This window comes from Molothrus aeneus, chromosome 26 (genome assembly GCF_037042795.1).
Source record: "Molothrus aeneus isolate 106 chromosome 26, BPBGC_Maene_1.0, whole genome shotgun sequence".
Lineage (NCBI taxonomy): Eukaryota > Metazoa > Chordata > Aves > Passeriformes > Icteridae > Molothrus > Molothrus aeneus.
Genome location: NC_089671.1, coordinates 4,986,199 through 5,012,841, shown reverse-complemented (window position 1 = coordinate 5,012,841; position 26,643 = coordinate 4,986,199). Strand labels below are relative to the sequence as shown.

Sequence of the window (26,643 nt, the reverse complement as noted above, 5' to 3'; positions counted from 1 at the left end):
AACACCTCAGCCACAAGTGGGGGACACCTGGCACCTGCTTTTCATGAAGATTTGTAATCCCAAAGCTCAGTCAGCAAACACTACACATAGCTTTGCTTCCACAAGTTATTATTAATAGTTATGTCTCAAACTGACTGTGACAGTGAGTGTCTGCAGAACTGTCTGCTATGATTTTTCAATAACAGAGCTGTTAATCAAGCTGCAGAGGGTTGGACTATCAAACCAAAGTCCACAGGCTGCAGAGGTTTTTGTAAGAGATCAACAGTACGTGTGTTCACAGTTATTGTCACAGGGGTTGTTCTACAAAAATAAAAATATAAAGTAGTCAGAGTTGAAGATACAAGCTGTCTTGATAGCAATAAAGAAATATTTTCTAAAGGTCCAGCAGCACTGGATATTATTTTAATGAAATTTATTTTTTAATTTTATAGCAAAATAATCAAAAGTGCTAAACCTGACCACTTAATTTACAAAAAAAGTCTCATGTTTTAAGCTATGATCATACCTTGTTATTTATGTTAAACAATATAATTACACATTTCTACTGATTTCTATTCAATACTGAAACAAAATCAATATTAGTTGGTTTAAAAAAGGGGGAAAGTACCACAGGTATTGGGAGGGGGAAGTTACATAAAATATAAGAATCAGCTTATTGAGAAAATTGCAATGTGTTCTTATTGCTTTTTTTTTTTTTCAGCTACAGTTTAAGTCCCAGATACTCTGGCCATAAGCTTGTAGTCACTTCAAATGCTATGACTTCTCCTTTGGTCAAGTGTCAGTGTTTTAAGGAGACCTCTGGCATTTCAAGTCAATTCAAATTATTTTCTCAGTTCCCACACGTTCCCTTTCCAACACATTTTTCAGCATGTTGTAGAATGCAGTTAGGATGGTTGCAGTTATGTGACACAGTTTTCTGTGAAGGAAAAATGGGTTTTCCTCTGTCTTGAAAAGAATCACTACCAAGTCTGCAGTAAGAAATATATTGAGAGCACTTGCAGAGTTGCTACAAGTATTTCTTAATCCATTCAATTTTCATTTCAGTTTGTTTCCACAGTTAAATTAAAATCTGCAATCTCTCCTACTGATAAATAGCCAAGTTGACTTACAAAGGTTCTGCCTTCTGTCCAGCCTTCTCCTGGCTGCCTTTAGCCAAACAAGGTTCGCTGGTTTGCCACGAGCGCTGTCTGGCTCTCCCGCCTCTTTGCTTTCTTCTTGTGCTGCCTGATCTTCCAGCACACGGCGCTGGAAGCCAGCAGAACGAGTCCTGAGGACAAGAGGACCAGGCCAAAGACGGAGATGATGGATCCATGGGAGTTGAAGATGTATGCCACGGCAGTGACCACGGTGCCGGCGATCAGGATGACCACGCCGAAGGGAATGGTGCAGCGGTAGCAGGAGAGCTCTGCTCCCCCCGTGGCTGCTGTCAGCTGGCACTCACTGACCAGAGGAATGGTGGTTATCACACAGTCATTGTTGTTACTCTTCTCTGTGGGCACAGAATCAGGGTGCTTTGGGGTGCCCAGGATCTCTTTGATAGGCTCGTTTGTCATCTTGATTGTCTTGACTCGGCCCGTTCTTAGGCTAGAGCAGGCTCTGCTGAGCTCGTGCTGCACTGTGGAGAGAAGAGCATGAGTTCTACCAATAATTACCAATTATTTATAAGACAAATGGGGACACAGAAGTATCCCCTTGGGATCACAAACAACCAGACATTCAGGCCCCACAAGGAGTTATGCACAAGATCAACAGTGACATGACTGATTGTGAAGGATCTGAATCACTTTTTGTAGTAGTCAACAATATGTATGTAAGTTCTGGAAATAACAGAGTCACAGACCAAGACAGACACCAGCATTAAAGTGTTGTGGGCCAAATCTTACATTAAGTTACATCCTAAAGTCAGTATTTCTGGACATAATTTAGATTTCAATGGCATTATGTTTTCTCACAACAAGGTGAAGTTCACACACTGTTTTGATTTTCGCTTACAGACTTTTCACACAGTTTCTTTATACACCTACACACAAAATATTACACAGATTTGCTCCACTGCACATCACAATAACATGGTCAAGTACTAGCCCAGCAAAAACCAGGATGAACAGTGAGCTCTTTCTCAGTGCAAGTGCTACTTAGGGAAAAAATTCAAATTGTCATGACAAGGTGTAGATGTGGGGGGAGTGGGGATGCAAACAGATTCCTGCACTCAGCTCAGCTCAAGGCTAGTGAACCTCCATATCAATGCCAGACTGACAGCTTGCCATTTACACTGGCTTCAAGCAAAAGCAACAGGTCTCATAAATCCATGAAATTACATTCCTGTTACTGTGGGAGGTAGATTTACCATCATATTCACTCATCTCAGATACAGCAGGTTGTTTTCCTCCTGTTTCCAGACCGTAAACACACTCTCAGTCCTGATGGCATGCTCAGTTTAACTGCATCTGCACAGGACACAAATACCTTCTGGCTCTGGGCCTAGGGAATAATCAGAGCCCACCTGCTCAGAGCAAGAGGAGCTAATAGCTCTCCACCATTCCAGAGCTCAGCCTTGTCTCTGGGGCTCTGGTGATGTGGGGTGACTCTGGGGCCTGCAGTGAGCTTTGCCAACACCGAGGCTGCCATGGATGTGCTGTCCTGGACCCAGCTCAGTGCACCCCAACACACACTGCAGAGATTGGGACACTGGGGAGCCACTGGGGAGCCACTGGGGAGCCACTGGCTGTCCTGCTGTGAGCAGCTCCCAGGACTCCTCCACCACTCTGGCGTGGGCTGTGCCGCTGTTGCTCTCATGAGCAGCATGATATGCAGCTCAGAGAACAAGGAAGAGCATTGGCAATGCAGTAATGCTTTTATCACTTTTATCACCTTCACATCTGTGACTAGGAAGTTAATTGCCAGATACTAGTATTCTCCTTTTCCTTTCCCACCACTCCACCCTTGTTGCTAAGATATATTCGCTCATTGTGGAGAGCCCTTGGTTTTATATCTCAGTACCTCCTATAACCGACTGTGGGTTTTACAAGAAAGAGGATTTCACTCTTTTTAAAAAAACACAAGCACAAACAGGCTAAATGCTGGATATAGAATGTTTGCATACAAAGTCCCCTTGAAGTCTCAAGTGAGAAGAAAAGCCCAGATCTGGTTTGCTAAAGCTTTTGTTCTACTTCTCTGGGAAGAGTGCTCAGCTCTCTGTTGTATCTGCTGTGCAGAGCTGCCTGTGGGCTCAGGCCTGCCAGAGGAGCCTGTCCTTGCTGGGCACACACAACACACCCAAGCACACACAGTGACAGCCCAAGAGGCATCAGGCACACACTGAAACACACTGATCATCAGGAAAATCTTTTATACTGTGAGGGTTACTGAGCACTGGAACCTAGTGAAGTTTTGGAGCCTACCCTTGAGATAATCCAAAGCCATCTGCACAGTCAGCATTGCCTAGGTGCTGAGCAACAGGGGGGTCAGACCATAAGACCCCCAGAAGTCCCTTCTAACCATGACCATTCAATGATTCTGCCTGTTTCTGTGAGAGTACTTGGTATCTCCAAGGGCAAGAAAGGGATTTGTTCAGTGCTTATCAGACAAAACAAGTGTTATATCTGTGCTGACACCTCAGATATCCTAAATTCTCCTAGGTTCGGTAGCTGTGTTCTTTGAATCATAAAGCATGGTTAAATGCCTTTTAAATCAGACAGAAAGAGCCCAGGAAAGCCATGGGTTTGCTCTCGAGTGTCATTAATCTGTACCCATGTGGATCTGAGCCCAAGTTCTGCATTTTCAATAATGATTGACACAGCAGAGAGACGTACACTGGTGCCATTATGTTGCTGCACTACTTATCCATAAAACATTACAGAAGTTCAGCATAACATAAGAATGGGGTCCCCAAATGTCACCTTTTTTGATCTTACCATTCAATTAGTGTAAAATTCTATTATCAAATTTGAGGGAGAAAAAATTTAAATATTTTGCATATAAAAGGTCTGTTGGCTCAAATACACTGCAATACCTATACAAAAGTCCAAGTACTCTAACAGTCACTGAAATAGGGAAACTTCCAAATAACTTGAAAAAGCCCATAATAAGCATTATTATTCTGAAAAAATTTAACCTTTAATCAAAATGTATTTACTCCTGTCTCTAAAGTCCTTGTCCCTCTGCTTCAGCTGCATCTTCAATGAGCATTAAATTCTCCTAGACCTCCTATACAGAGATTTGTGAAGAAAGGAGATATATTTATACAGTCAAATTTAACAGGAATAAAAAAATATTCTAATCTATAATAATTAAGTCAATGGCAAAATATCTGTTGATTTCTGAGGAGCATGGTTTTTTTCTGGAATAGGATGCAAGAAGGCAGGCATTCATATAAAACAAATAAACAACCCTCTACTGAAATACTATTAAATTAAATAAACAACAGAACCTATTTGAAGTGTGAGCGAAGGTATCTAGCCCTAGAAAAAAGGGCACTGGATCCTTATTGCCAGCAAAGTCACTTCTGACTTAAGCCAACAGGTGATTTGGTTCAAGTTTCAGGGTAAGAAATTTAGGCAAAGATACCCAGCAACACCAGCATCCTCTCACTAATCATACCACAAGTACTATCTTAAGGAGCTGCTTTGAGTTGGAGGAAGAATGTGCTTCTGTGGCAATCTGTGGCTAACCCTGGGTAAAGGGGAGAGAAAAATTTTAGCCACTAATAAGGGTAAATTTAGATTTATCAAAAAGATATTAAATCCATCAGCTTGTACACCTACCAGATCCAGGAGAAATCCATGGTAAAAGAGTGCTGAAGATGTCTTGTGTGACAATTCAAGGCAGAAAGAGCTGCTCGAGTCTTTGAAGTGTCAGATATTGCTGAATGATGAACTGGAGGTGACAATATTCTAGCATGGAAGTTTCCTACAAGAAAAGTTGTTGGATATTTATCAGCTTCTTAAGAATAAAAGTCATGAGTGTAAAGCTTCTGCTGTGGGCTGACTCCTGCTCCTAACCTAACCAAAGCAGGAGATGTTCTCCCTCTGGCTCTCCTAGTGGCCTCTGCCTCTTTTCTTGGAAGCAGCCACCCATTTCTAGCCCAATGTAACATTTTCCTTTGATGCTGTGACGTCCCAGTAGTGAGTAGCATAATGCAGTCAAGTCCCCCAGAAAGAGCCAGGAGAAGGTAATGCCGAAGAAATACTGTAGATAAAAATCTTATTTAACTTAATTTCTATTGCTCACTTGACCTGTGTGAATAATGATTCAGAATACATGGGAGTTTGTCTCTTCTATGAGTCCAATTTCTTTGAGCAAATCACTCCATCTCCCTGCTCCTCAGACTTCCTAGCTGTGAACTGTCTGTGACAACACACCACTAAAAAAACCTGTTATCTCTTCCACTATAAGAAAACCTAAGTAATATAATCCCAAAAACTCAGAATAAAAAAAGGCAGACTTACACAGTCCAAGAACTCTCTGTAATAAATTCAAGTCCACTATATTTACTATTGTTCATTTCTGTTCTTGGATTTTTAAAAACAAGATTCTTAACTCCAAGAGGGACAAGGAGGACTCTGCAGCAGGGCAGTGACAACTCTGCAGAGAGCAGAGCAATGGAAATTGTTATCAACTGCAGAAACAGCTGTGAAGTCACCAGGCAGCTGGGCAAAACTCACGAAGCAGCAGATTTATGTTGCTAATCTTATTTGACACCCTTTCTAGAAATGCGTGATCAGGAAAGATTATTTCAACATGGAAGCAGGAGTCCTAAGTGGGGATGAGGGTAAATTCACGAGAATAAGTTTGTATAACATTAAACTTTAAGGGTTTTTCTAAGTTATTTAGATCCTACTAACATTTCACAAACACAAACATTTACAGGCACAAATTGCTGCTGTTCTCCAGAAGATCCTTGGAATAAGCCTGTGACATTGCCAAAGTATATTTAGCTGATTATTGATGTTAGCTAACAATAAGGAAGTCTACTTGTTTATCTCATTGATTATATTCTTTTCCACAGGACCTAGCAATTAGTTAACTTTCTGAAAAGTTTGGAGGGAATGCAGGAAAAAAAATCCTGACTTCAGATAAATAATCTAGATTTCATTAAAACAAATGCAGACCTCTGAAATGTGCTTGCAGTCAACTTCTACTTGGATTACAGCAAGGTTACATTTGTTTGAAAGCTCTTCCCAGCACAATTGTGCCCCCTAAGACCCTCTGCCAGCATCTTGCTTGAAAAAAATTATTTGCTAGTCAGTTATTTATTTGTATTTATCCCAGACTGCACACAGTTTAGATATTTTTATTTTAAATTAATGTCTTTATAAAAAATTCTGACAGAGCAACCTTAGAGTTGAAATTTCTTCCCTTCTCCTTCCCCCTCTCACCACAAAACTGAGAAGCAGAAACACATGAAATCTCTACATGAAACTTCCAGCGTTTTAACTCTGAATCATTTCAATGTGGTGCTCTCTCAGGAGGCTTCCTACATACGGAGTATCTCTGTGCGAGAGCAAAGAGCTACTACAACCCTTTCCTCTTTTTTATATTTTACTTATAACCAGTGGGACACATTTGAGTTTTCCGCCTTCAAGCTCTGGACCAGATTCTCTCTATTTTACACAACACTTCAGGCACCCTTTTTTGCTTATGTAAAATCCCAATAAATCAAAATGCTCACACTTCACACTATGGCTATGCATTACAGTGACTACGAAAAATAGCCTCTGTCCCGAGAGGAGAGCCTGAATTCATTCAGAATTCAACAGACTACAGTAATCCTCAACACAATCCCGCAGCTCTGCCCCAGGTGAACACTCCTGGAAATACACAACCAGAATTTGTACTTACAAGACTCCAGGACCATGTCCAGAGCTACAGAGGCAGCAAAAGAACACATTGCCTCCAAACCAGCTGCCTCAGGATGCAGTTTCTCTCACCAAGTTTCTCCCACTAAGTTTTTAAGTAAAATCATGAACAGATTTAAACTCTCGCACCTTTTTCGTTTTCCCGACATAGCCGGGGTGTAGGATGGGCGCCAACCCAACCCCTCCACAAACCAACTCTGTTATGTGCCAGTTGCAAAACTTTCAAACGCGCCTGCTGCACGCCACACACGCACCTGGGCTAAAATCCTCCGTGTCACGCCTGTCCCTGAGTACCTCTGCAAGAGAGCAGAGAGGCGAGCAGGCGGGGAAAGCCCCGTGCACGAACAGCCCTGCGGTGCCGGGGAGGCAGCGCTCCGGGGACACCGACCCGCACCGGGAGCGGCTCCGGCTGCCGAGCCCCCCAACTGCTGGAAGCGGGAACAGCCCTGTGCCGGAGCGGAGCCCGAGCAGCCCGGCCGCCCCGGGGAGCCGGGCACGGGAGCCGGAGCTCCACGGGCACCGGGAGCCGGAGCTCCACGGGCACCGGGAGCCGGAGCTCCGCGGGCACCTGAGCCGAAGCTCCACATGCACGGGAGCCGGAGCCCCGCAAGCACCGGGAGCCGGAGCCCCGCAAGCACCGGGAGCCGGAGCTCCGCGGGCACCGGAGCCGGAGCCTCGCAGGCACCGGGAGCCGAAACTCCGCGGGCATAGGAGCCGGAGTTCCACGGGCACCGGAGCCGGCGGGGGCGCGGCCGCGGGGCGTGGGGTCCGGGGCTGCCAGCGAGCTGAGCCGTGCCAGTCCATGCCACAGGCTGGGCCAGTGTGCCATAGCATGGGCTAGAGTGCCATAGCGAGCCGTGCCTAGCGAAGCCGAGCCGTGCCTTACCTCCCGGAGGCCGGGCGGGACTGCGGCTGCCACCAGCCCGCAGGCAGCATAAGAGGGGATGCAGCTCGCCGCACAAGGGACTGTAAACAAAGTTCTCGGTGAGAGCGAAACAATTAAGGGACCGGAGCAAATTCAGCGGCGGGAGCTGCGGCCGGCGGGGCGGCAGCGGGACGGTCCCGCTGGGCGGGGGGGCCGCGAGGGTGTCCGGGCTGGGCCGGCCAGGGGCCGGGCCTCTCCCTCCGCCCCGCGCTGCTCACAGCCCGGCACAGGGATGCGCACGGCGGGGACAGCACCAGGGCAGGCTCCGCATCGCGCCCTGCCTGCGGCAGGTCACACACACGGGCCGGGGGCGCGTCCTGCAGCCCCCTCTGCCCTCCCGCAGCCCCTCTGCCCTCCCGCAGCCCCTCTGCCCTCCCGCAGCCCCTCTGCCCTCCTCCAGCCCCCTCTGCCCTCCTCCAGCCCCCTCTGCCCTCCCGCAGCCCCTCTGCCCTCCCGCAGCCCCTCTGCCCTCCCGCAGCCCCTCTGCCCTCCCGCAGCCCCTCTGCCCTCCTCCAGCCCCCTCTGCCCTCCTCCAGCCCCCTCTGCCACCCTCCAGCCCCCTCTGCCCTCCCGCAGCCCCTCTGCCCTCCCGCAGCCCCTCTGCCACCCTCCAGCCCCCTCTGCCCTCCCGCAGCCCCTTCTCTCCAGCACCCAGCCCCGGGCCGGGTGTTAGGGCCATCCCGGCTGCAGCAGTGTGGGTGAGGGTCAGTACCTGTCCTGAGCTCGCTGGGTGGCCGTGCTGGGTCACTTGGAAGCACAGTCCCTGCCGAAGTCCAGATGAACCCGAGCTCAACTGCTCAGGAATTAAAGGAGGAGGAATATAGCTCCAGATGGCATTCTTAAAGGATAAAGTTTTATGTATCATTTAGAAATATTTTAACTGGCTTTTCTCAGTTTTAATTACTTATTTTTGCAGCACATCAAATACTACAGGGGTTTGGACAGGATGGGTGTGGGTGTGTATTAATTTTTTACCATGATTTCTGTTACTTCAGACAAAAAGCAGACAAATTATGCTTTTAAGTCTTGTAAAAGGACATATATGAATTTTGTGGTTAAGCTCAAACAAAGTTTATATTTAAAAGGCACTATTTTATCAATGATTGATAAAAGAACAGTGTGCCAGATGTATTTAATCAGCCACTCTGAAAGCATGCATGTACTTTTGACTCCCAGGGTGAAATCCTGGCCTCACAGAAATTAATGGCAAAACTTCCACCAACTTCACAGGAGCCAGGATTTCATCCTGTGTGTTGTTAAGAACTGCCCAGTGACGGAGATCCCCCCAAGGGTTCATCTCCTCCAGACAAATCAGCCAGGTTCTGGAAAAGCTTCACAGCTTTATGCAAGAAACTGTCATTTTTTCCCCCACTTGCTGGTGCTCCCATCAAATACATCAGCATTTGAGCAGAAATGACAAAGAAACTGGATCTGAGGAGAACTCCATTAAGTAGGATCTCTTGACCATTGTCTGGTCCTTCCCAATGCAGGCAGCCATATTTGTAATATCTTTATTAGACTTTGCAAGTTCCACCTCAAAAATAACCAGGTTTCCCACTCCTCCTGTTGGAGACTACAAGCCTTATTCTTTTGATATCTAGGAACTTTGTTTTTAGCTGAATGGGTTCATAGACAATTATACATGGGCAAGTAAATGTTTGGCTGAAGAAGCTACTCTCTCTTTTGGCAATTAATCCTCTAATGACCTAAGAGGGAGAAATTAAACTCTCTCGGGCTTGTTTTCAATCATTTTTTCAGATGTCTTACCAACTTCTTCCATGGAAGTGCAACTATTTTCCTGGCCTACTAGAAATACTAACATTTCAAAATTTTCTTCTGATTGTTCAGGACGTCTGTTTTTTCCCCCAGTATCAGTTTCATTTTTCACTTTATATCAGAAATTTTTGCTGTTTGTACATGTGTGCATGACCTAAATTTCACCCCATTCCTGTTACATCAGTTCCTCTCTAGTCCTTCCAGTCTAGTATTTGGTCCTCCTATGTTGACAGAGAACCTCCCTCTCAGGCTTACACCATCCACAGCTCCACTAGTACATTCTTATTTTTTTTCATGCCAACTCTATTACTGAAAGTATTACATAAAATACTGAAAATTTTACATAAGATACCTCATGAAACTGATTTTTAAGGAGCTATTCTAGTACACATAAACAAGCACCGAAGCTGGGCTTAGAATTCATGTTTCTGTTCAAATAAATGCCCTAACAACAGGCAAAAAAGTCACACACTCTGCTAGACCTCATGCAATTTTTATTTCTTGCTGTGAAGCATAAAAGCTGCAATAGAAAGTGATGGGAATGAGGTCCCTTCTAGTGCTGAGAGATCACTGTGCTCTCCCCTAGAATGATGGCTTTGTAGCACTCAGGCACTGAAGGGTTTAAAACAACTTGGGCACCAGCCCTCTGGCCTTTTAAAAAAAGGGATGACTCTGCCTTTTAAGGTCCTGCTGTGTTCTGAGCACGGCTCTCCAAGGATGTAAGGAAAGAAGGACCAGACACACCCGGAGCAGCACGTTCGGCACCTGGAGAAATTCAGTGCAAACAGCTGAGGAAACTTCAGGGCTGAGCAACAGCTGCAGAGAGGGGTTACAGGTTCACAGTTTTGGACTGCCAGGCTTCAGTGATACATAGCTCCCCTTTAGGACCTGCCCTGAATGACAAAATCTCCTCCCAGGGGCCTAAACACAGCTGCTTAGAGGGAAGTGCAGCCCCAAAGCTGGGCTGATAAGCAAGAAGCGTGTGTGATTCTGGAACTCCTGGCGCCTACCGAGAGAGCAGTTTGGCTCCTAAATTGAGCAATGCTGTTGCTCTGCCGACTGAAACACACTTGCAATACTTCATGGCTTCCTTTGAGTTTCTAACAGTCTCCTGGGCCTTAACAGCACAGCAAACAGTGACTCACTAATCTGGCAAAGTACAACCATTGTGGGCTCCCTATTCACTTAGTTTTTCTTACCTTTTCCCTAACCCGCCACTGAATTTTCCTTTTATTTTATCCCTAAGCCCACACACGGATACAACACATCAGTTTACTGCATTTTGTGAAACTTTCAGAAAGTGCCCTTTCAATGTGTTCAATATATTATAAATTGTCCTTACCACGCCAGGCAGTGTATGTGTTTTGTGATGAGAAATGAAGTCCAAAAACAGCCCAAAGCCAGTTAAGCCAGAGAAGCAAATAATTTCACATTAAATGCTGTAGCTCCCATCTCATGAACACAGTTTACCCCCCAGATGGTTGATAGCTGTGCAAACCAGCCACTCTGTGGGTAATCAGGCTCATGAAATGGATGTGCTTATAATGACTGTGAGAAACCTCTTTGGTGGCTGGGAATATGGAAAGGAATTTTCTTTGAACTCCATTAGATCCTACTTGTGCTTTGGTCAACATCAGTTATCCTGCTGTGCATGTGAACTTTGTTATTGCCTTGCTTGACTTTCACTTAATCTTCCTGCAGTGCTGAAGAAGACAGGATATCTGGAACTGAAAAACAATTATTCTTATCTCCTACTGCTTTCATAATTACATAAAGTTCCCATTTGAAGAGCGCATTCCTTGTGTGGACATGTGCTTTTAATTAGCAGAGGGATGCATCACACCACCAGAAGCCAATTCCTCAACCTTGCATAAGTTGGTTACAGAACCTCTGGGTCTTCAGCCACCGTGGCAGCTTTCTGGCCAAGTTGGGGGAAGTGTGGGAGCAAACTCCAGCCACTGTAATTTCACCACAACCAGGATTTTTATTAGAGACTATTGCAGTAGCATGCAGCAGATTGAGCTGAGAAGTTCAAAATAGGAATGATCTCTTGTCTTGGTTTTCCACCTGCACTGAGTCACCCAAAGAATTTACAGGGCTCAAAGACATGAAGGGAAATGCAGATAAAAAGCTGAAAAAGGGACTAGTCCAAGTTAGTGGATAGTTTCAAGAGACATTTTATTTCATTTGCTTCCCTTCTCAGTAGGTAGGGTATAAAGAACATACACTGTTCCCTCTGCAAATGGTCTAATGAACATGGAGCATTTCAGCCAGCTGTTATTGACTCTCCAACAAAAGAAAGAAAGTTATGAGTTCTAAACTAAGCTATACAGGCCATTGGCTGAATTACTTCTTGTCTGATGAGTCTTTCTGTGTCCTACTTCACTACAATCCTTAGGACTAAATTTATACACAAGATCTACCTAAAATACTGCACAAAGTTAAAATACACAGCTTTTCTCTTACATAATAGATGACTTCTGTGAAATTTACAGTAAGTCAAGTGTCTGACCTAAAGGGTAGTTAAAAAAGAAAAAAAAAGAATAATTGTAGTAAGACCTAAGTAAGTTCTTACTGCTCCCACAAAAGAGAGCTTTTCATATATATCATCTGCTTTAGCATCACCTGCTAAAGGAAATGTTTAGAAATATTTCTACATCCATGTAAACAAGTTAAGAAAGTAGAGGGTGTGGTAGTGATAACTATTTACCAAACCAAGTGAAGATCCAAACAGGCTGTCTTATCTTTTGAATGAGTCATTTTAGGTCATGCAGGTAATGGTGAAATCCCTTCCTTCTGACAGTGAAGTTTAAAATTACCCCTCTTTCCTCAGGGCCAGGTAAAGAGGTTGCACCTCTTTATCTCCAGTTTATTTGCACTGGGAGTACATTACTTTCCAGAGAAACTGTGGCTACAAGATGGAAATCAAAAGCAAACATGGCCAAATGAAAGAGATGGGTTCTGACACCAAGAGTCACAATAAACTATCTACCAAAGGTAAAAAATACTTCATATCAGAAGGCAGAAAAACTGCAGAACTCCAGTTACCCTCTGAATCCTCTTCTATTTGGCTGGAACTGTTGAAACTAGATGCTCCATACAGAAACAGTCATAGTTTGGGGTTAAATTCAACTCTATGAAGAAGGCCATTATAAACCAGTATTTAATAGCCACTTATGACATATGACAGCTCAAGCAGTGCATTTTTTGTGCTATTTCTCTGTAAAAATCACCCTCCCTGCCTAAATACTTGGGAATAAAAACATATATGTAAAATAAATAAACATATAGAAACATATACAGAATACATAAAATATATAAAGGTTTTGATGTAGCAGACAGGTTATATTTTCTGCGTACTCTAAAAATGTTGAAAAAACAGATTTCCCTTTGACTTATATAAGAGAGGAGAATATAGACTGCCTTACACATGCATGGCTGTGATGGGAGATGCTGTTGTTACTTCTCAGCTTTTTGGATGAAGAATCATCTTCTTGAAACTGTAAAAGTCATGAAACAATTTGTGAGAAAGGCTTTTACATGATGCAGTCAAAGCAACAGCAGCAGAAGCTTATAATTGCCTTGGCTGTGTATACTAGAAATGCAAATGTACAAATTGTATAAATGGTAGGGCAGGACTATTCAGCAGCTTTCAAAGTTTTTGGAATTACAGTGGTATATAAATGTCTGCACAGCAGTTGAATTCATCAAAATCCCATGTCTTTAGTTCATCTTCAAGAATTTTTCAAAGTGCACCAGTGCCACACAGAGACAGATAGAGGAAAACACAATATAGCTGGGAACATTCTCCCACATATGGACGTCCATATCCAAAACAAACACTGAAAATCACCTGGGGCCTGAAAACATCAATCTAGTATTCATTGCTGGTTTCAATTCTGGCCAATATGATTTTCTGATGTAGGAGTTGTCCAGTTTCCTGGTTTTGTTCCATACCACAGAATTCATTGGATTACCCAGCACTGATTTCAGTAACAGAAAGGTTAGGTGTTAGCAGGGAATCCATACAGATTTATTTCCATTCTAAAAAACAGGTGGAAGATTTAGGTACATTAATGCCACTGATAGCCCAAATCAGCAAGTTGCCTTGAGGTATATTTCCCACTCAGAGCAGCAGCAGATAATAGAATCATAAAATCACAGAAGGGTTTGGATTGGAAGGATCCTTAACAATCATCCCATCTCATTCCAACCCTTTGCCATGGGCAGGGACACCTCCTACTAGACCAGGTGCTAAACGCCCAGTCCAACCTGTCCTTAAACACCACCAGGGATAAAAGCTAAACCTTCCCATACCAGAAAGCCTGTCTGAAAACCAGGTATGCTAACTACTCCACTATAGGGTAACTAACCTGAAGCCTGAGATCCACCAAGTATGTAGAACAAGTTATGGGCACTTTTGAAACTCCCCCTTATTGCCCCAGAATATTAACCCTCTATTTTCCCTTAAATGGTATTTGGGTCCCTGGTCCATGTGTGGGACTGGATTTTGCTGTATCCAGGCTGCCTTTGGTTCATGTTCCCAGACCCAGCTGCCCCAGCACAGCTGCTGTTCCACAGTGCTGGGGCAGAGCAATAGGAAATCAATCCTGAACACATCCCAGCCCAAAGCCACTACCCAGCAGTGAAGATTCTAAAGGACTTGGGTTCAAACTTCAGCTTATATCCCTAGGCTAAGGGCAATACATGGAAATACAAGGGATAAATAATAACACTTAAGTAAACATACATGAAAACAGAAAATAAACCCCCAGAACAGCTTGTGCTTTCTTAGTAATCACCACTCCTTATTTACCAAGAAAAAAAGGTCACAGAGTAATAATGCCTTTTTTGAAAGTTTTTGTCCCTAGAGTGGCCTTGTGAGATAAATCTATTTTTCCATGAAAGTGCTGGGGAAACAGGGAGTGGTCAGGCAGCTGAAGCCAACTTACTGATGCCATGTAGACAACCATATAATGCAAAACATTGACCCTAAAATAATAGGCAACATGGAGCTGTGATCACTTCAGTCCTTTTGCACAAACAAGGAGATCAGGTAATCACACAGGCATGTGCCCTTGCTGCATGTTAAAGATCAGTTCTTGACTCACAACTCCTTTTTCATACTGGGTCAAAGTCACCTCTGTGCAAACAAGAGCCACAAGCTCTTTCAGTTTCACTGAGCCCTATTTCAGAGAAACAATGGGACTTAGAGGTGAGACAGCAATCTGATAAAAGCTTTGCAAAAGTAAAGAAATATTTCTGCAAGAAAAAATAAAAACTAAATTAGTCTCACCTCCAGGCCATTGCCTCAAATTCCATTTTAAAGACCAAGCTCATCAGCTGGGTGGGCAGCACAGCTTCACTCAAGTCAACTGAGCCAAGAAATTACTCATAAGGGATGAGCCATAAGAAATGTATTCCCTTGATATTTGTAGAACCAACTGGGCTCACTGAGAGCATGCCATTTTAAGTAATGTTTAAAGAAAAAAAAAACCAAAAATAAGACAAAATATTTATACCTATTATGTAAATATTAGTAATAATAATACACATAAGATTACTACAAAATAACTGAAATGTTTGCCAAGCAGTCTCAGTGGGGAGGTGAGAGCAGGTAAGATATGAGCAGATATTTATTATCATTACTGACATTATTTTATGAAGATGGTACAGGTCAAGTTCTGGCATCAAATTTACATACTGGGAGGAAGTTTGTGAGATGCAATCTTGCCTTCTGCCAAAATGCGCTCTCCAAAAGTTTTCTGGACTGTGCAAGGATGAGGGTCAGCCTGTATGTCCAAACCAGTCAGCCAGAAATCCTCATGCTCTGCTTGCAAACCAATTGACTGGAACTGGAAAGGACAGCTGACATAAGTGAACTCTTTGTCAAAGAGCTCAGCCACTTGGCAGGGAAGCTAGAAACACTACATTATTCCAGCTTTGCACAGAGGTTACCACCAAATACATTGGCTGGTGCTGCCAGTCAGTAGATTTGATGACGTCCCACTGCTCAGAGCTGCTTGTTTTATTCTGAAGACACAGTGTTCAGCAGGAAAATCTCACAGGAATTAGAAGAATAAAGCTGTAATGAAAACAGATTTACAACTCCTGGGAGAAGACCTGCCATAGTCACATTTTGAAGGCTTTAATGCTTGGCTGTGATAGGTGGTGTCACTGCAGAGCCAGAGCAAGATGCAAAATGTGTCCCTCGCAGTGGATTCCTCCTGCCCGGGAGCTCATCCCAGTGAAAGTTTTCTATCCCCTTCCATCCTGCCCTCTCCAGTGCAGCCCAGTGCAGCCCAGTCTGCCATGGCCAGAGCCTGCTGCCCCTCCTCTGGGCCAGGCTGGCTGGGCCCTGGTGGGGTGGGCCAGGGCCACACTCACCTGCCAAGCAGCTGTACAGCAGTTTGGGTTCTTTATACAATACTCTCATATGTACAATCCATAAGGAAAACTGCTTGTCAAAATGTGAAGACATACAAAAATACATGTGCCCATAGTGTTCAATCTGTGTCCTTGGGGGACACCCCAAAGGGAAGGCCCTGACCATCACACCCACGGGCCGGTCCCCGTTCTGGTACCAGGCTGATGTCACACACACTCAAAGGCACCACCACGGAGACCGCGCCTAACCCGAGCGCGCACGGAGCGCACCTGCGGGGCAGGGACGTCCCGAGAACCCGCCGTGACCCCCGAGCCCGCTCCCCCGGCTCCGCAGACTCAGCGGGCCCGGCCCCGGGGCGGAGCGGGGCGGGCCGGACGGGGGCAGTGCCCGGCCGGGGCTTGAGCCCGCCCGGCCGCCGCCGGGGATGGCGGGGCCGCCGGAGCTGGAGGGAGCGGCGGGGATGGCGGCGCCGCCGGAGGCGGAGGAGGCGCTGACGCGGGGCTTCTCGGAGGAGCAGTTTGGGGCCGCCTGCCGCGAGCTGGACCAGCCGGCGCCGGCCGCGGCAGGGCCCTGGCAGCTCCTGGTGGAGACCATGGGCGTGCGGATCTACCGGCTGTACCACCAGGTGGGCGGGCTCCGGCTGCCGGCCGGGGGGCGGTGGTGGCGGGGACGGGGGCGACGGGGGCGGCGGTGGTGGCGGGGATGCGGGCGGTGGTGACCGGGACGAGGCGCGGTGGTGACCGGGACGGGGGCGGTGGTTGCGGGGATGCGGGGCCCGCACGACCCGGCCCGCAGCCGCGGGTTCCCCGCACAGGCCTGGGCTCGGTTTCTCCAGGCTCGCAGAAAGCCGCTTTCCGAGTAATGCCATTAAGTGCTGATGAGAAAGCTGCTGGGCCGCAGTGACCCTGCGGAACCGAGCTTGTGAGCAGCTGGATGGGGAATTCCGGGTGTTCGATGTGCCACCCTCCCGAGCCCCCTCGGAGGGGATTTGTGCTCAGGGGAGCGTGTCCCTAAACATCCCGAGCCCCGCCCGTGTCACAGCATCCTCTCTCCGGGAGCCCTCCCCCTTTCCTGCCTCTTTCCAGAACTCCCTTCGCCCTCTAAAATCAGGAGGTGGTTCAGAAAGGGTTGGAGTGAAATTCTTCCCTTTTGGGGTGACTGACTTCTTTAAAGAACTTCCGTGGTTTAGGAACTGACTTGTGATTGACAGTGTCTTCATTCTGACAGATTTATTATTCAATACTGACTTCTAAATCCATATTTAAATATATATATAAATATCCTGTTTTTTAAATGAGTGATCATAGTTTCCTCTCAGCTCCTTCTGGACTTCATGCTGTTCTTTGCATGACAATTTTATATTTGTATTCTAAGAAATTATTTCTGACATGGTAATGTTAGAAAAAACCAGAAAGCATACAGGGCCGGCTGTGCTAAAGTCACAATGGGGTGGGGAAAGCCTCTTTAAAAAAACCATCACTTCATAGACCTTGGAATTTTCTTCAGTGATAAATAGTCCGTGTTTACAGTGTGGATGTGGTGACTGGCAATGGCAAGAGGAGCTTATCAGTAGGTGCTCACAGCACAGGCGAGGCTGGGGTGCCTGCCAGGTATCCATGCAACAATCAGTGAGTTGCTGGAGTTCAGGGTGCTGGGGGTGTTCCTGCTGGAGTGGATGAAGGAGAGGCTTTAGGATTATAGCTCAACCCAGAACTGTAAATGCATTGTGCAGTGAATGAAGGCAAAGGAACTTGGGGAAGCTGGAGGCTGGATTTAGCCAGGCACATGGGACCAGGGAAGCCCTGGCTTACTGCAGTGGCTGTGCTGCTATTGTATGAATGCAGCTGGTAAGATGGAAAGTAGCTCAGGCTTCTCCTCCTCATCCTCTTGTGCTTTTATGCACAGGGACTGTAGAGCTAAAAGGACTATTTGAAACAAAAAAAACCCATTTACAGGTGTCTGTCATTTTTAATGTGTACGATGCCCCTAGTTTGGGCTGGATGGACAGACTACATAGGATGTGAGGGACCTTTTCAAGTCCAATCTTGTGACTCTTCTAGGAAATAAATCTACTGTTTTGTCTTTCAGTTGCTTCAGATTACTGCAAGAGAAGATGAAGTCTAGAAGTAGGGTCTTTATTTAAAGTTGTTACTGGAAAAATTAGATTTTAGCACTTAACTGAACTGCAGCTCCCGTGCAGCAACAGTAGTCCAGGAAGCTGAAAGCAGCAATTATTCTTCCTGTTGCCTTCTCTTTTTGCCTTGTCTTTCCACCTTCTCTGCAGGCTGCAGAAATAGATCTGGGCCTTCCTGCTCAGTGCTGCATTCCAGCCAAGCTGATTGACTCTCCTGATGACATGCCTCAGAAAAATGGAAAAGTTTCACTCTTGTTTTAACTTTCTTACTGTAAATTGCTGTTTTTCTTGTGAGAATAAAATCTCTTAGAAAGATGATGAGTGCATGGGGTTACACAGATGCTGAATAGTTCAGGTTTGAAGCTGGTGATTGGTGCTTCAGTGAAGCCACAGTGAAGATGAGTAAGTAGCTTAAGCTTCTTGCTCACATTACTGTTTTCTGGTACTTCAAATCCTCATCTTCTGGAGCTGATTTGTGAAGGCAAGGTAAAGAAGAAAATTCATCTATTCACTAACAGAATGTTGTATAAGCCTTCTTTTCCTTTCCTTGGGAATGCTTTGATTTGATTTCTACACTATATATTTGAAACACTCTCATTGTTTTAATTTAGTCCTGAACTCTCATTGTTTTAATGTAGTCCTGAACTCATACTAACAATGGTACAAACATTGCTCTATAGACACAGATGGAATTACCATATGTTGAAAGTAACATTAAAGCAGGAGATATCCTGCACCCCACCCCTTCAGTGCATACAGCTTTCTGAAAGAAAATACCTCATAAATATTCAAGGCAGATATGAGTGCATTGTATGTAAGCATGGACATTGTAAAGTATTCTTGTATCCAGCCTGATGTGTAAGCAGAACTAACTTGCCACAAGAATTGAATGCTTCTGGTAAACCTCAGAGTGGGCAGCATTCAGCCCACACTGACCACTGGAGCTGAAAAGGGGACTGTGTTTATGAAGAAACATGCTCCCTCTGGAGCTCCTGATGAAGTAAAAGGGTACTGGTGTAAGGGAAGGAACAGCCATTGTGCAGGGCAGGTCAGCCTGGCTGGATTTACACTTTCATGTATAGATCAAAAAGTCGAGAGGTTAAAGACTGAATCTTATATTGTTTTCTGAGTACTTGCCTTCACAGCTCTTGAGCAGATTTGTAATTTGTGCCCCACCTAACTTCCTACAGCTGTTCTCCCTGATGCAGAGTACTTCCCTTTCCTGTGTGACTTTTCCTCTCTTCATTCTGTTTCCACAGCAATCAGGACTTTATGAATATAAAATCTTTGGTGGTCTTGCTGACATTCCCCCAAAATTGTGTGCAGATGTCTACATGGACTTGGATTTCAGAAAAGAGTGGGATCAGTATGTTAAAGGTAAGCTCATCTAGGCAGTGTAAAAGTAAGCTGGAATCCACATTAATTGTTCCCACTAAAACTTTCTTCAAAGGTATTTTGAAGTTACTGCCTCCAAAGACTTTGGGTCAGACTTGAATATCTTTTGGGATAAGGTTGCACTCAGCAAATACACAAGTAAACACTGAGATGGAATCTCTAATGTCTTAACAGTATTTCTCTTTCCTCTGGAATGAATTCTTTCCATGTTGGTTAAAGGATATGATTGGCATCACTGGTTATGCTGGAGCACTTGTAACTTCTAGTTGTAATGCTTAGGTTAAATTTTAGTACATGTCTTGGAGAGAAATGGGGTGGTACCTTTTGTGCATCTTTGCACAGGGCAGTGGAGCAGTGCATCATGGAATAGCAGGTTGGAGGGGGCTTCTGCTATCATCTGGTCCCAACTTCCTTGGTGAGAGCACAGTCAAGACAAGATGGCCCCGCACCCTGTCCAGCTGAGTCTTAAAATTTGTCCTTGGGGAGATTATTTCAAAGACTAATGTCATTATGAAAATTTTTCCTCAGGCTTTCACCAGTTTGATGCATGATGGAACATCTTTTCCTGAAAGCATGGGTTGTTCTTGGCACCTTTTACAGTCAGGAATGGGTGTATCGAGAGTGTATGGCTTTTACAGAGAAAGGAATAACTAATTTAGTTAAGTTTATTTAATGTTGTCTTTGAAAAGGGGCATTAAACATGAATATCCATATGGTGTTAAAACATCCTAACTCAGCAGCAACAAGGTAAGGGTGCAGCTGATGTAGGTATCTAGTAATCCATATATTTTAAAGATGGGGAGCATTTTCTTTTAAAGCCTGTGCTTGAATTCAGAGCAGGCCAGTAAAACTGAAAAGTGATCTAAGTGTTTTGCTGAACAAAGAGCAGTGTTAAAAACCAAAGACTTGTTAAATATTGTGCTTGTAAGGTTTAGGACAGCTCCATGGTGAATGATTGCTGATAATGCCAGTGGCTGCATTGATACAGAGACCCATAAATTTAACTCGTGTCAGTCTTGGTCAAGTTTAAGGAGTAGTGTCTTCATTAAGAAGTCAAAATGCTCAGTAGCTTTCTTGTAGCAAAAGCCATTTTGCCATAATGAAACAAAGAGTCAGAGTGGAACTCAGCATTATTGTATTGGATGTAAAAATACTCTGTTGAGTTACTTCAGTAGTCTTTAAGTGCATTTAGGAGAAATGAATGCTTCTTAAATAAACATTTACTTTTTTTTTTTAATTCCTTCATAGAGAAAAGAAAGGAAGCTGCTGGGGGAAGCTACACCCTTAAACTAAAACTAGATAATGTTGCAGAGCTGACATTTATATCCTTGCTGACCATGGTTTGTTCAACTGTTAATTTATACTTGTGCTGGTGCTTTAAGTCCAGCATTTCACAGAAATTAACTCTTAGAGGGCTTAAATATAATGTAATGCTTTCCTTCCTACTTAAAAATTGGCACAAGCCCACCTGTTTTTTAGGATGATACATATGATGAAAGTGCTAGCCAATGTTTTAAATGTAACCCCAGTTCAACCTGGCTTTTTTCTTTCACATTTGGGAAGAAACGCCAGAAAACTTCAATTGAGAGCCTTCTTGCTCTTGGTGTTACTGTTTTTATTCCTTGGTGCTCTTACAGCCATTCAAGTGGCAGTCCAAAGGAGAATTCTCTGCTGAACTGCTGGCTGGCATTGAAATAAAAACCTGTTCAGAGCAGAAGTAGCTGCCTTTTTAGCTTCTGCATGCTTCTGATTATCCACAACATGTGGACACCCTGAGGCCTGGTTTGTGCTGCAGCTGCCAGTTCAGCAGGGAAGTTGTGACTGCGGTACCACGTGCTTCTGTGGCATGATGCAAAATGGTTGGGCCTGAGCAATACTGAAACTTGCTAGTCCTGATTGCAGCACCTTCCTGATTGAGATCAGACTTCCCAACAATTTCACAGTAATAACTGACTATTGAAGCAGTAAGTGCTGCTGTCCCTATTATGGATAGAACAGACTTGTGATCTCTTGTAGCGATGCTCAAAGAAATCAGATTATTATTAAAATGCACTATATTCTGGTTTGAAGTGAATGCAGGTGGGATGTGGTTTATGTTTTTTCCTGTGTTTGCAAAAAAACACAGGTAAATGAGGTAGCTAATAAGAGTTGTATTGGGGTCTTTAAAACAGTGTCATGGTGCATTTGTTAAAGGAAATCTCTGTGGTTAGGAGTGAAAGCTAAGAGAATAATCCAATGCTCCAGTGACCTCTGGTGGAAAACATAAATGTTGTGGGTTGTTACAACACCAGGTGCATCCAGTGCTGCTCCAGCTGGAGAAGAGGAGAAGATGTTTCTGTGGGTGACAGCTGATCTGCAAGGCATACCAACAGAATCCTGGTTTGGAATATATTATATAGGGAAAGAATCTCCCATCTAGGGCACTGTTCTTGCCTTGTCAGTGAGATTATTGGTTTATTCTGGCCTCACTTTCAAAAACCTGGCTCTGGAGGATATGGAGCACCTCAGGCACAAGTCTGCTGTAAAGGAAGAAGAGACCACTGTGACTGTTAAGGTGAACCACCTTTCTGGATCACACTCTTCTTTACTGCAGACCCTGAGCCAGCAGGAGTTGACCCTGGCTCAGCCCCAGGGCTCATCAGGTCTCTTGCCCTCAGTGGCAGTTGCTGCCTCAGGGAAGGAAGCTGTGCTGTAGATAGGTTTTCAAACTCGATTATGTGGTTTATTAGAACTAATTTTTCTCCTTCATGCCAGACTACTCTCCAACTGAGTCACTGCCATGTTTTAGGCACTATTCTTAGGTTACTTTTTTTTCATATTCTGCTGCCTTCTGATTTGAGTTTCCAGGCAGACTGAAGGTGGTGTAATGAAGGCTCATAAACTGCTCAAGATTCTAGTTTGCTGTTGCATGTATATACTGCTGTGAAATTCCTGACAGCTTTTCCAAAATTCATTAATCCTCATGTAAGATGTCTTCAGGTCTTAGAAAGCTGCACTCATCCTAGTTCCATGTTAATTCAGTATAATTTACAAGGGTGATGACATTTCTGTGAAAAAGCATGTTGTACTCATGACTTAGACTTGTGCAGAACATGCACAGGTGAGGAAAAAGCTTTGAGATGGAAAAGCTTTGAATGAGCAAACTGTTGGAAAAGGAATTTGACTCTGCTGCCCTCAGAATTGTTCTCATTTTTTGTTCTGTGTTTTTTTGGATTTTTTTTGTGTTTTTTTCCCCCACCAATTAATCCAATAGCCAAAAAAAAAACCAGGCCATGTATTTTTGTGTATTTGATTCCTGAACAATCCTGGTACAGAACTTCTTAATGTCTCTTACTGCTAAAATCCTACATACCTATCAATTTTGACATCAGGGTTGCATGTAAAATGTGTTCATATCAGAAATCTGAGCAGTTCTTGATGCCATCTATATTTCTGTTGCAGTAGAAATTAAAAATATCTAACAGTCTTCTTCTTTCAAATGTAGAACTATATGAGGAAACATATGATGGTGAAAAAGTAATCTACTGGGAAGTGAAGTACCCTTTTCCTCTCTCAAACAGAGATGTATCCTTTCAAGTTTTTGTTCCTCTTGCAGTTTCTGCCACTTGGTCATCCAGGAATCCCAGCAATGAAGTGATTCCATCACTCTGCTGCACTGATCTAAGATCTTGCAGTCCTTGTGTTACATGAATATATATGGCATGAAGAGGAGTGTGGGTGCCTCTTCCCACACAGAGCTAGAGCTCCCATAGCTGAATTACTGCTCTGCAGGATTGAATCCTGTAAGGACACGAGAAATAACTTGAAGGAGGGGCTGTTTGTGATGGAATTCACTTGTCAGCTCCTCATCCCTCAAAGTGACATTGTTTTGACGTGGCTCCTCAGCTTGCAGTGCAGTATGTCTATATCCGGGAGTGCCGGGAGATGGATGTGCAGGGGAGGAAGATCTGGGTTGTGCTAGCAAAAAGTGTGGCTGTTCCTCAGTGCCCTGAGAAGCCTGGTATTATCAGAGTTAAGAGCTATAAACAAAGCCTGGTAATTGAAAGTGATGGCAAGGCTGGATGTAAAGGTAAGAGGTCAAAAAAATGTGTGACAAGTCGTGTAGGCAGGGAGTGTATATATTAGCAAAACACACAAAGAGGGGGACTGGAAATTTTAAGTCAAGGGTTACTTTAAAATGAATGAAACCTTTGGAAATGTCCATTGCAGTGCACTACTGTGGAGAATCTTTTTATGTAGCAGTTGGGCTGGGTGGTTAAGAATAGTCCACTGACCACTTCCTTCTGCCCTCCCATCCCATCCCCAGTCTGTACTTATTTCCTGCCAGACAGTTCAGCTGGGGAGACTCTGCTGCAATTTTCTTAACTCAGCAATGATTCAAGTATTGTGTTTGACAGATGTATAGATTAAAGGGTTTGCCTAGAACTTGACTTCTGTCTGAGATTAGTTTTTTAAAGACAGTCTTATTTTATAAGACAGGGTGCCAAAAATGGTTTACAGTAATCTAAATGCCTGTTTTGGCTCTGTCAGCTTCCCAGAGGTAAACAGGGAATGCCTGTATTTACTTCACATTTCACTTCAGGACCAGTTGAATTTTTTGTGCAGAATTTAAAGTAGAACTTCTGTAGTTGGTGCTTCAGTGATGCACACTGACAGCTTCTGTCACAGTGTGTTAGAGCTGAGTCTCAGGTCACTGGTATCTGGTAACTTCTCTCTCCTCTCTAGTCTATATGTACTATTTTGATAATCCTGGTGGCATGATTCCAACCTGGCTGGTCAACTGGGCTGCCAAGGTAAGGAAAGGATACAGATAATGGTCTTTGGCTAATCTGTTTCAAGCAATGAATTCACTGCAGTCATACCCATCTTCTACGTTTTGGGCAGAATTATTTTTTTCTGAAACAGATATATCGGCGTTCCTAGCTTTTACACAGTCCCATGTTTTCTGTCTCACAATTGTATGCTCTCACAGCAATGGTCTTAATTAATTTACTTATTTTAATTCCTGTCAAACTCCTTTGGTTTTTCAACCAGGCAGGTAAATTTCTGCATCAAACCCCAAATAATCTGTGTTTCAGAGAATATATGAATAGCCTCAAGACAAGCAAACTTCAGTAATGCAGTTTATTCCCAAAATATTCAAGGAATGGCTTGATGCTATGTACCAGATCTTAGACTTTATCTTAGAAAATTGGATATTAGATCTTAGAACTGTATCTGTTTGAAGTCCTTCATATATATAAAGGGAATGCTTATCTTGCTTATAGTTTTTATTGGTTTCATTATGCAAGAATAACTTTTCTGCCTTTTTCTTTACAGAGTGGCGTGCCTGCTTTCTTGAAGGATATACAAAAAGCTTGCCTTAATTATTCTAAGACACATAGGTGTTGAAATTTATTTTAATCATTTAATTCCTAGATCTCTGCTCTTACAGGAGCAGATGTTATATATTAAACTGGATAAAATCTACCTCTAATATTGGAAAGAATTTTATTTTAGTTGAGTTATGCCTTGAGTTTTATTAGATTTTTTTCAACTGAAGAGCTAGCCACTGGCAAAGTAGCTTTTGAAAATACTCAAGTTTAACCTTGTTCCCCATGCTTTGCTTATGCTGGTTGTCAGGTATCAACTAGAGGAGTTCTGTGTTGGATATGTTACATCCTTGCACAAGAGACAACAATCTTACTAGAAAAATGTCTGAACTTGGACTTCAGATTATCTGCATGTGTTATGCCTGGATCTGCTTTTGCTACCCAAGTTTGTCATTCTTAAACTCCCTGCCTGATATAAACCTAAAAAATGCTGAGGAATTATGTAAATTACTAGAAATGTGCAATAGGAAGTCTGTGATGCTAATCTGACTTAAATCCAGCTGTAAAAAGATCGAGCCTGAAGCATTCAGAGCTCCTTACTTCTGTATGAAATGTAAAAACCTTTCTTTGTGTCCAGCTAGAAGAAAAAGGAGGTGACTTCTTGCATGTCTGATTTAAGGGGAACAAGTTTTATCTCCAGAGTCAGTAGCCTTACCTATAAAGCAGCTTGGGCACCAACTTGAAACTGGAGGTAATTTTAAACTGGGTGCCTGCCACTGAATGTGGATGAGCTTGATGTGGAACTTGGGCTTGCTTGCATTTTTAAATTTCATGCTGATATAAAGAATGGATGGTGACAGACTACAAGCTTAACTGAAACAGGAAATTAAATTTCCAGCACCTTTTCTTGGGGTGGTGGTGGGGAGGGGGAGGAGGGACAGGAAGTGCATAAAAGAATGAGAGGGCACCATTCTCAGGGATTTAAAATATTCAACATTTTTCGTAAATCAAATCCTGTTTCTGAATGAGTCTGGTAATGGAGTAGCTTTGTGTTGTTAAAAAATAAACAATTGAAATGATGCATTTACACCTTGTGTGAATATTTCCAATAAATCATTATTTTGTCCATGTAGTGTTCTTGTTCTGTCTCCTAGGTTTAAGAGTTCCATGGGCAGGTCACAAATGACAGGCTGATACCGTGAGCTGCCTTACTTTTAAAGGATTTTGAAAGAATAAGTTGGATTAGAACTAAGCAGGATTCTTGTGTTCTGCCAGCAGTTCAGGCATTTTTCAATGTGTTTAACTTGGAGACTGACACTGGATTGAATATTACAGTGTTACACAACATGATATAACAAAATTTTGAAAGGAGGATGAATCTTCCTGGAACAATCATGCAGACTAATTAATTTGCAGTTTTTTCTGAACAAAACTAACCTCTATGCCATAACAGTCCAAAACTTTCCTGTAATTGTAAACCTACCTTAAAATTTGAGTTGAAATGTTTACAAGCAACGTGTACCTAGTGAGCTGAGTATGTGCACAAAGATGAATCATGTATAAAATAGGTCATTTTTTCATTCTGTCTATCCAGACAATCTAATTTTGTTTAGTCTTTAAGGAAGTGAAAGCGGGAGGAAGACTGAAAGCATTTTATAATCATGAATTCACTTTGTCTTAGTTACTTGTCACCAAGACAAGGTATCCATGTGTGTGCAGTGTGCTGAGACACTGAGGCTGAGGGCTCAGGGGGCTGAATGGCTCCATTGTCACTCCTGCTGAGAATTGGGTTTCCTGCAGACCCTGCGCTGGCTGTGTAGAATACACAGCCTTTGCTCACATTTCCATGCTGAAAT

The 26,643-nt window shown here is 43.7% G+C and overlaps 2 protein-coding genes across 5 annotated transcripts; one reads left to right on the top strand and one right to left on the bottom strand.

Moving 5' to 3' along the window:
* Positions 1-397: 397 nt before the first annotated feature.
* On the bottom strand, positions 398-7,895 carry TMEM100 (transmembrane protein 100). Of its 3 annotated transcripts, none has more exons than XM_066566005.1 (3): positions 7,744-7,895; positions 4,764-4,908; positions 398-1,615 (listed from the first exon to the last, which is right to left on the bottom strand). In XM_066566005.1, exon 3 carries the CDS (start codon positions 1,551-1,553, stop codon positions 1,149-1,151), a length of 405 nt encoding a protein of 134 aa, XP_066422102.1. In that variant the 5' UTR covers positions 1,554-1,615; positions 4,764-4,908; positions 7,744-7,895; the 3' UTR covers positions 398-1,148. The 3 variants fall into 3 exon arrangements, with proteins under 3 accessions (XP_066422102.1, XP_066422104.1, XP_066422103.1); XM_066566007.1 differs by having other exon boundaries at positions 398-1,610; XM_066566006.1 differs by lacking the exon at positions 7,744-7,895 and adding an exon at positions 7,112-7,148.
* An 8,453-nt stretch (positions 7,896-16,348) lies between these two features.
* Positions 16,349-25,915, top strand: PCTP (phosphatidylcholine transfer protein). 2 transcript variants are annotated; one of them, XM_066566001.1, is made up of 6 exons: positions 16,349-16,571; positions 19,340-19,457; positions 22,960-23,039; positions 23,373-23,544; positions 24,201-24,268; positions 24,795-25,915. In XM_066566001.1, exons 1-6 carry the CDS (start codon positions 16,371-16,373, stop codon positions 24,864-24,866), a joined length of 711 nt encoding a protein of 236 aa, XP_066422098.1. In that variant the 5' UTR covers positions 16,349-16,370; the 3' UTR covers positions 24,867-25,915. The 2 variants fall into 2 exon arrangements, with proteins under 2 accessions (XP_066422098.1, XP_066422099.1); XM_066566002.1 differs by lacking the exon at positions 24,201-24,268.
* The last annotated feature ends 728 nt before the right edge of the window (positions 25,916-26,643 follow it).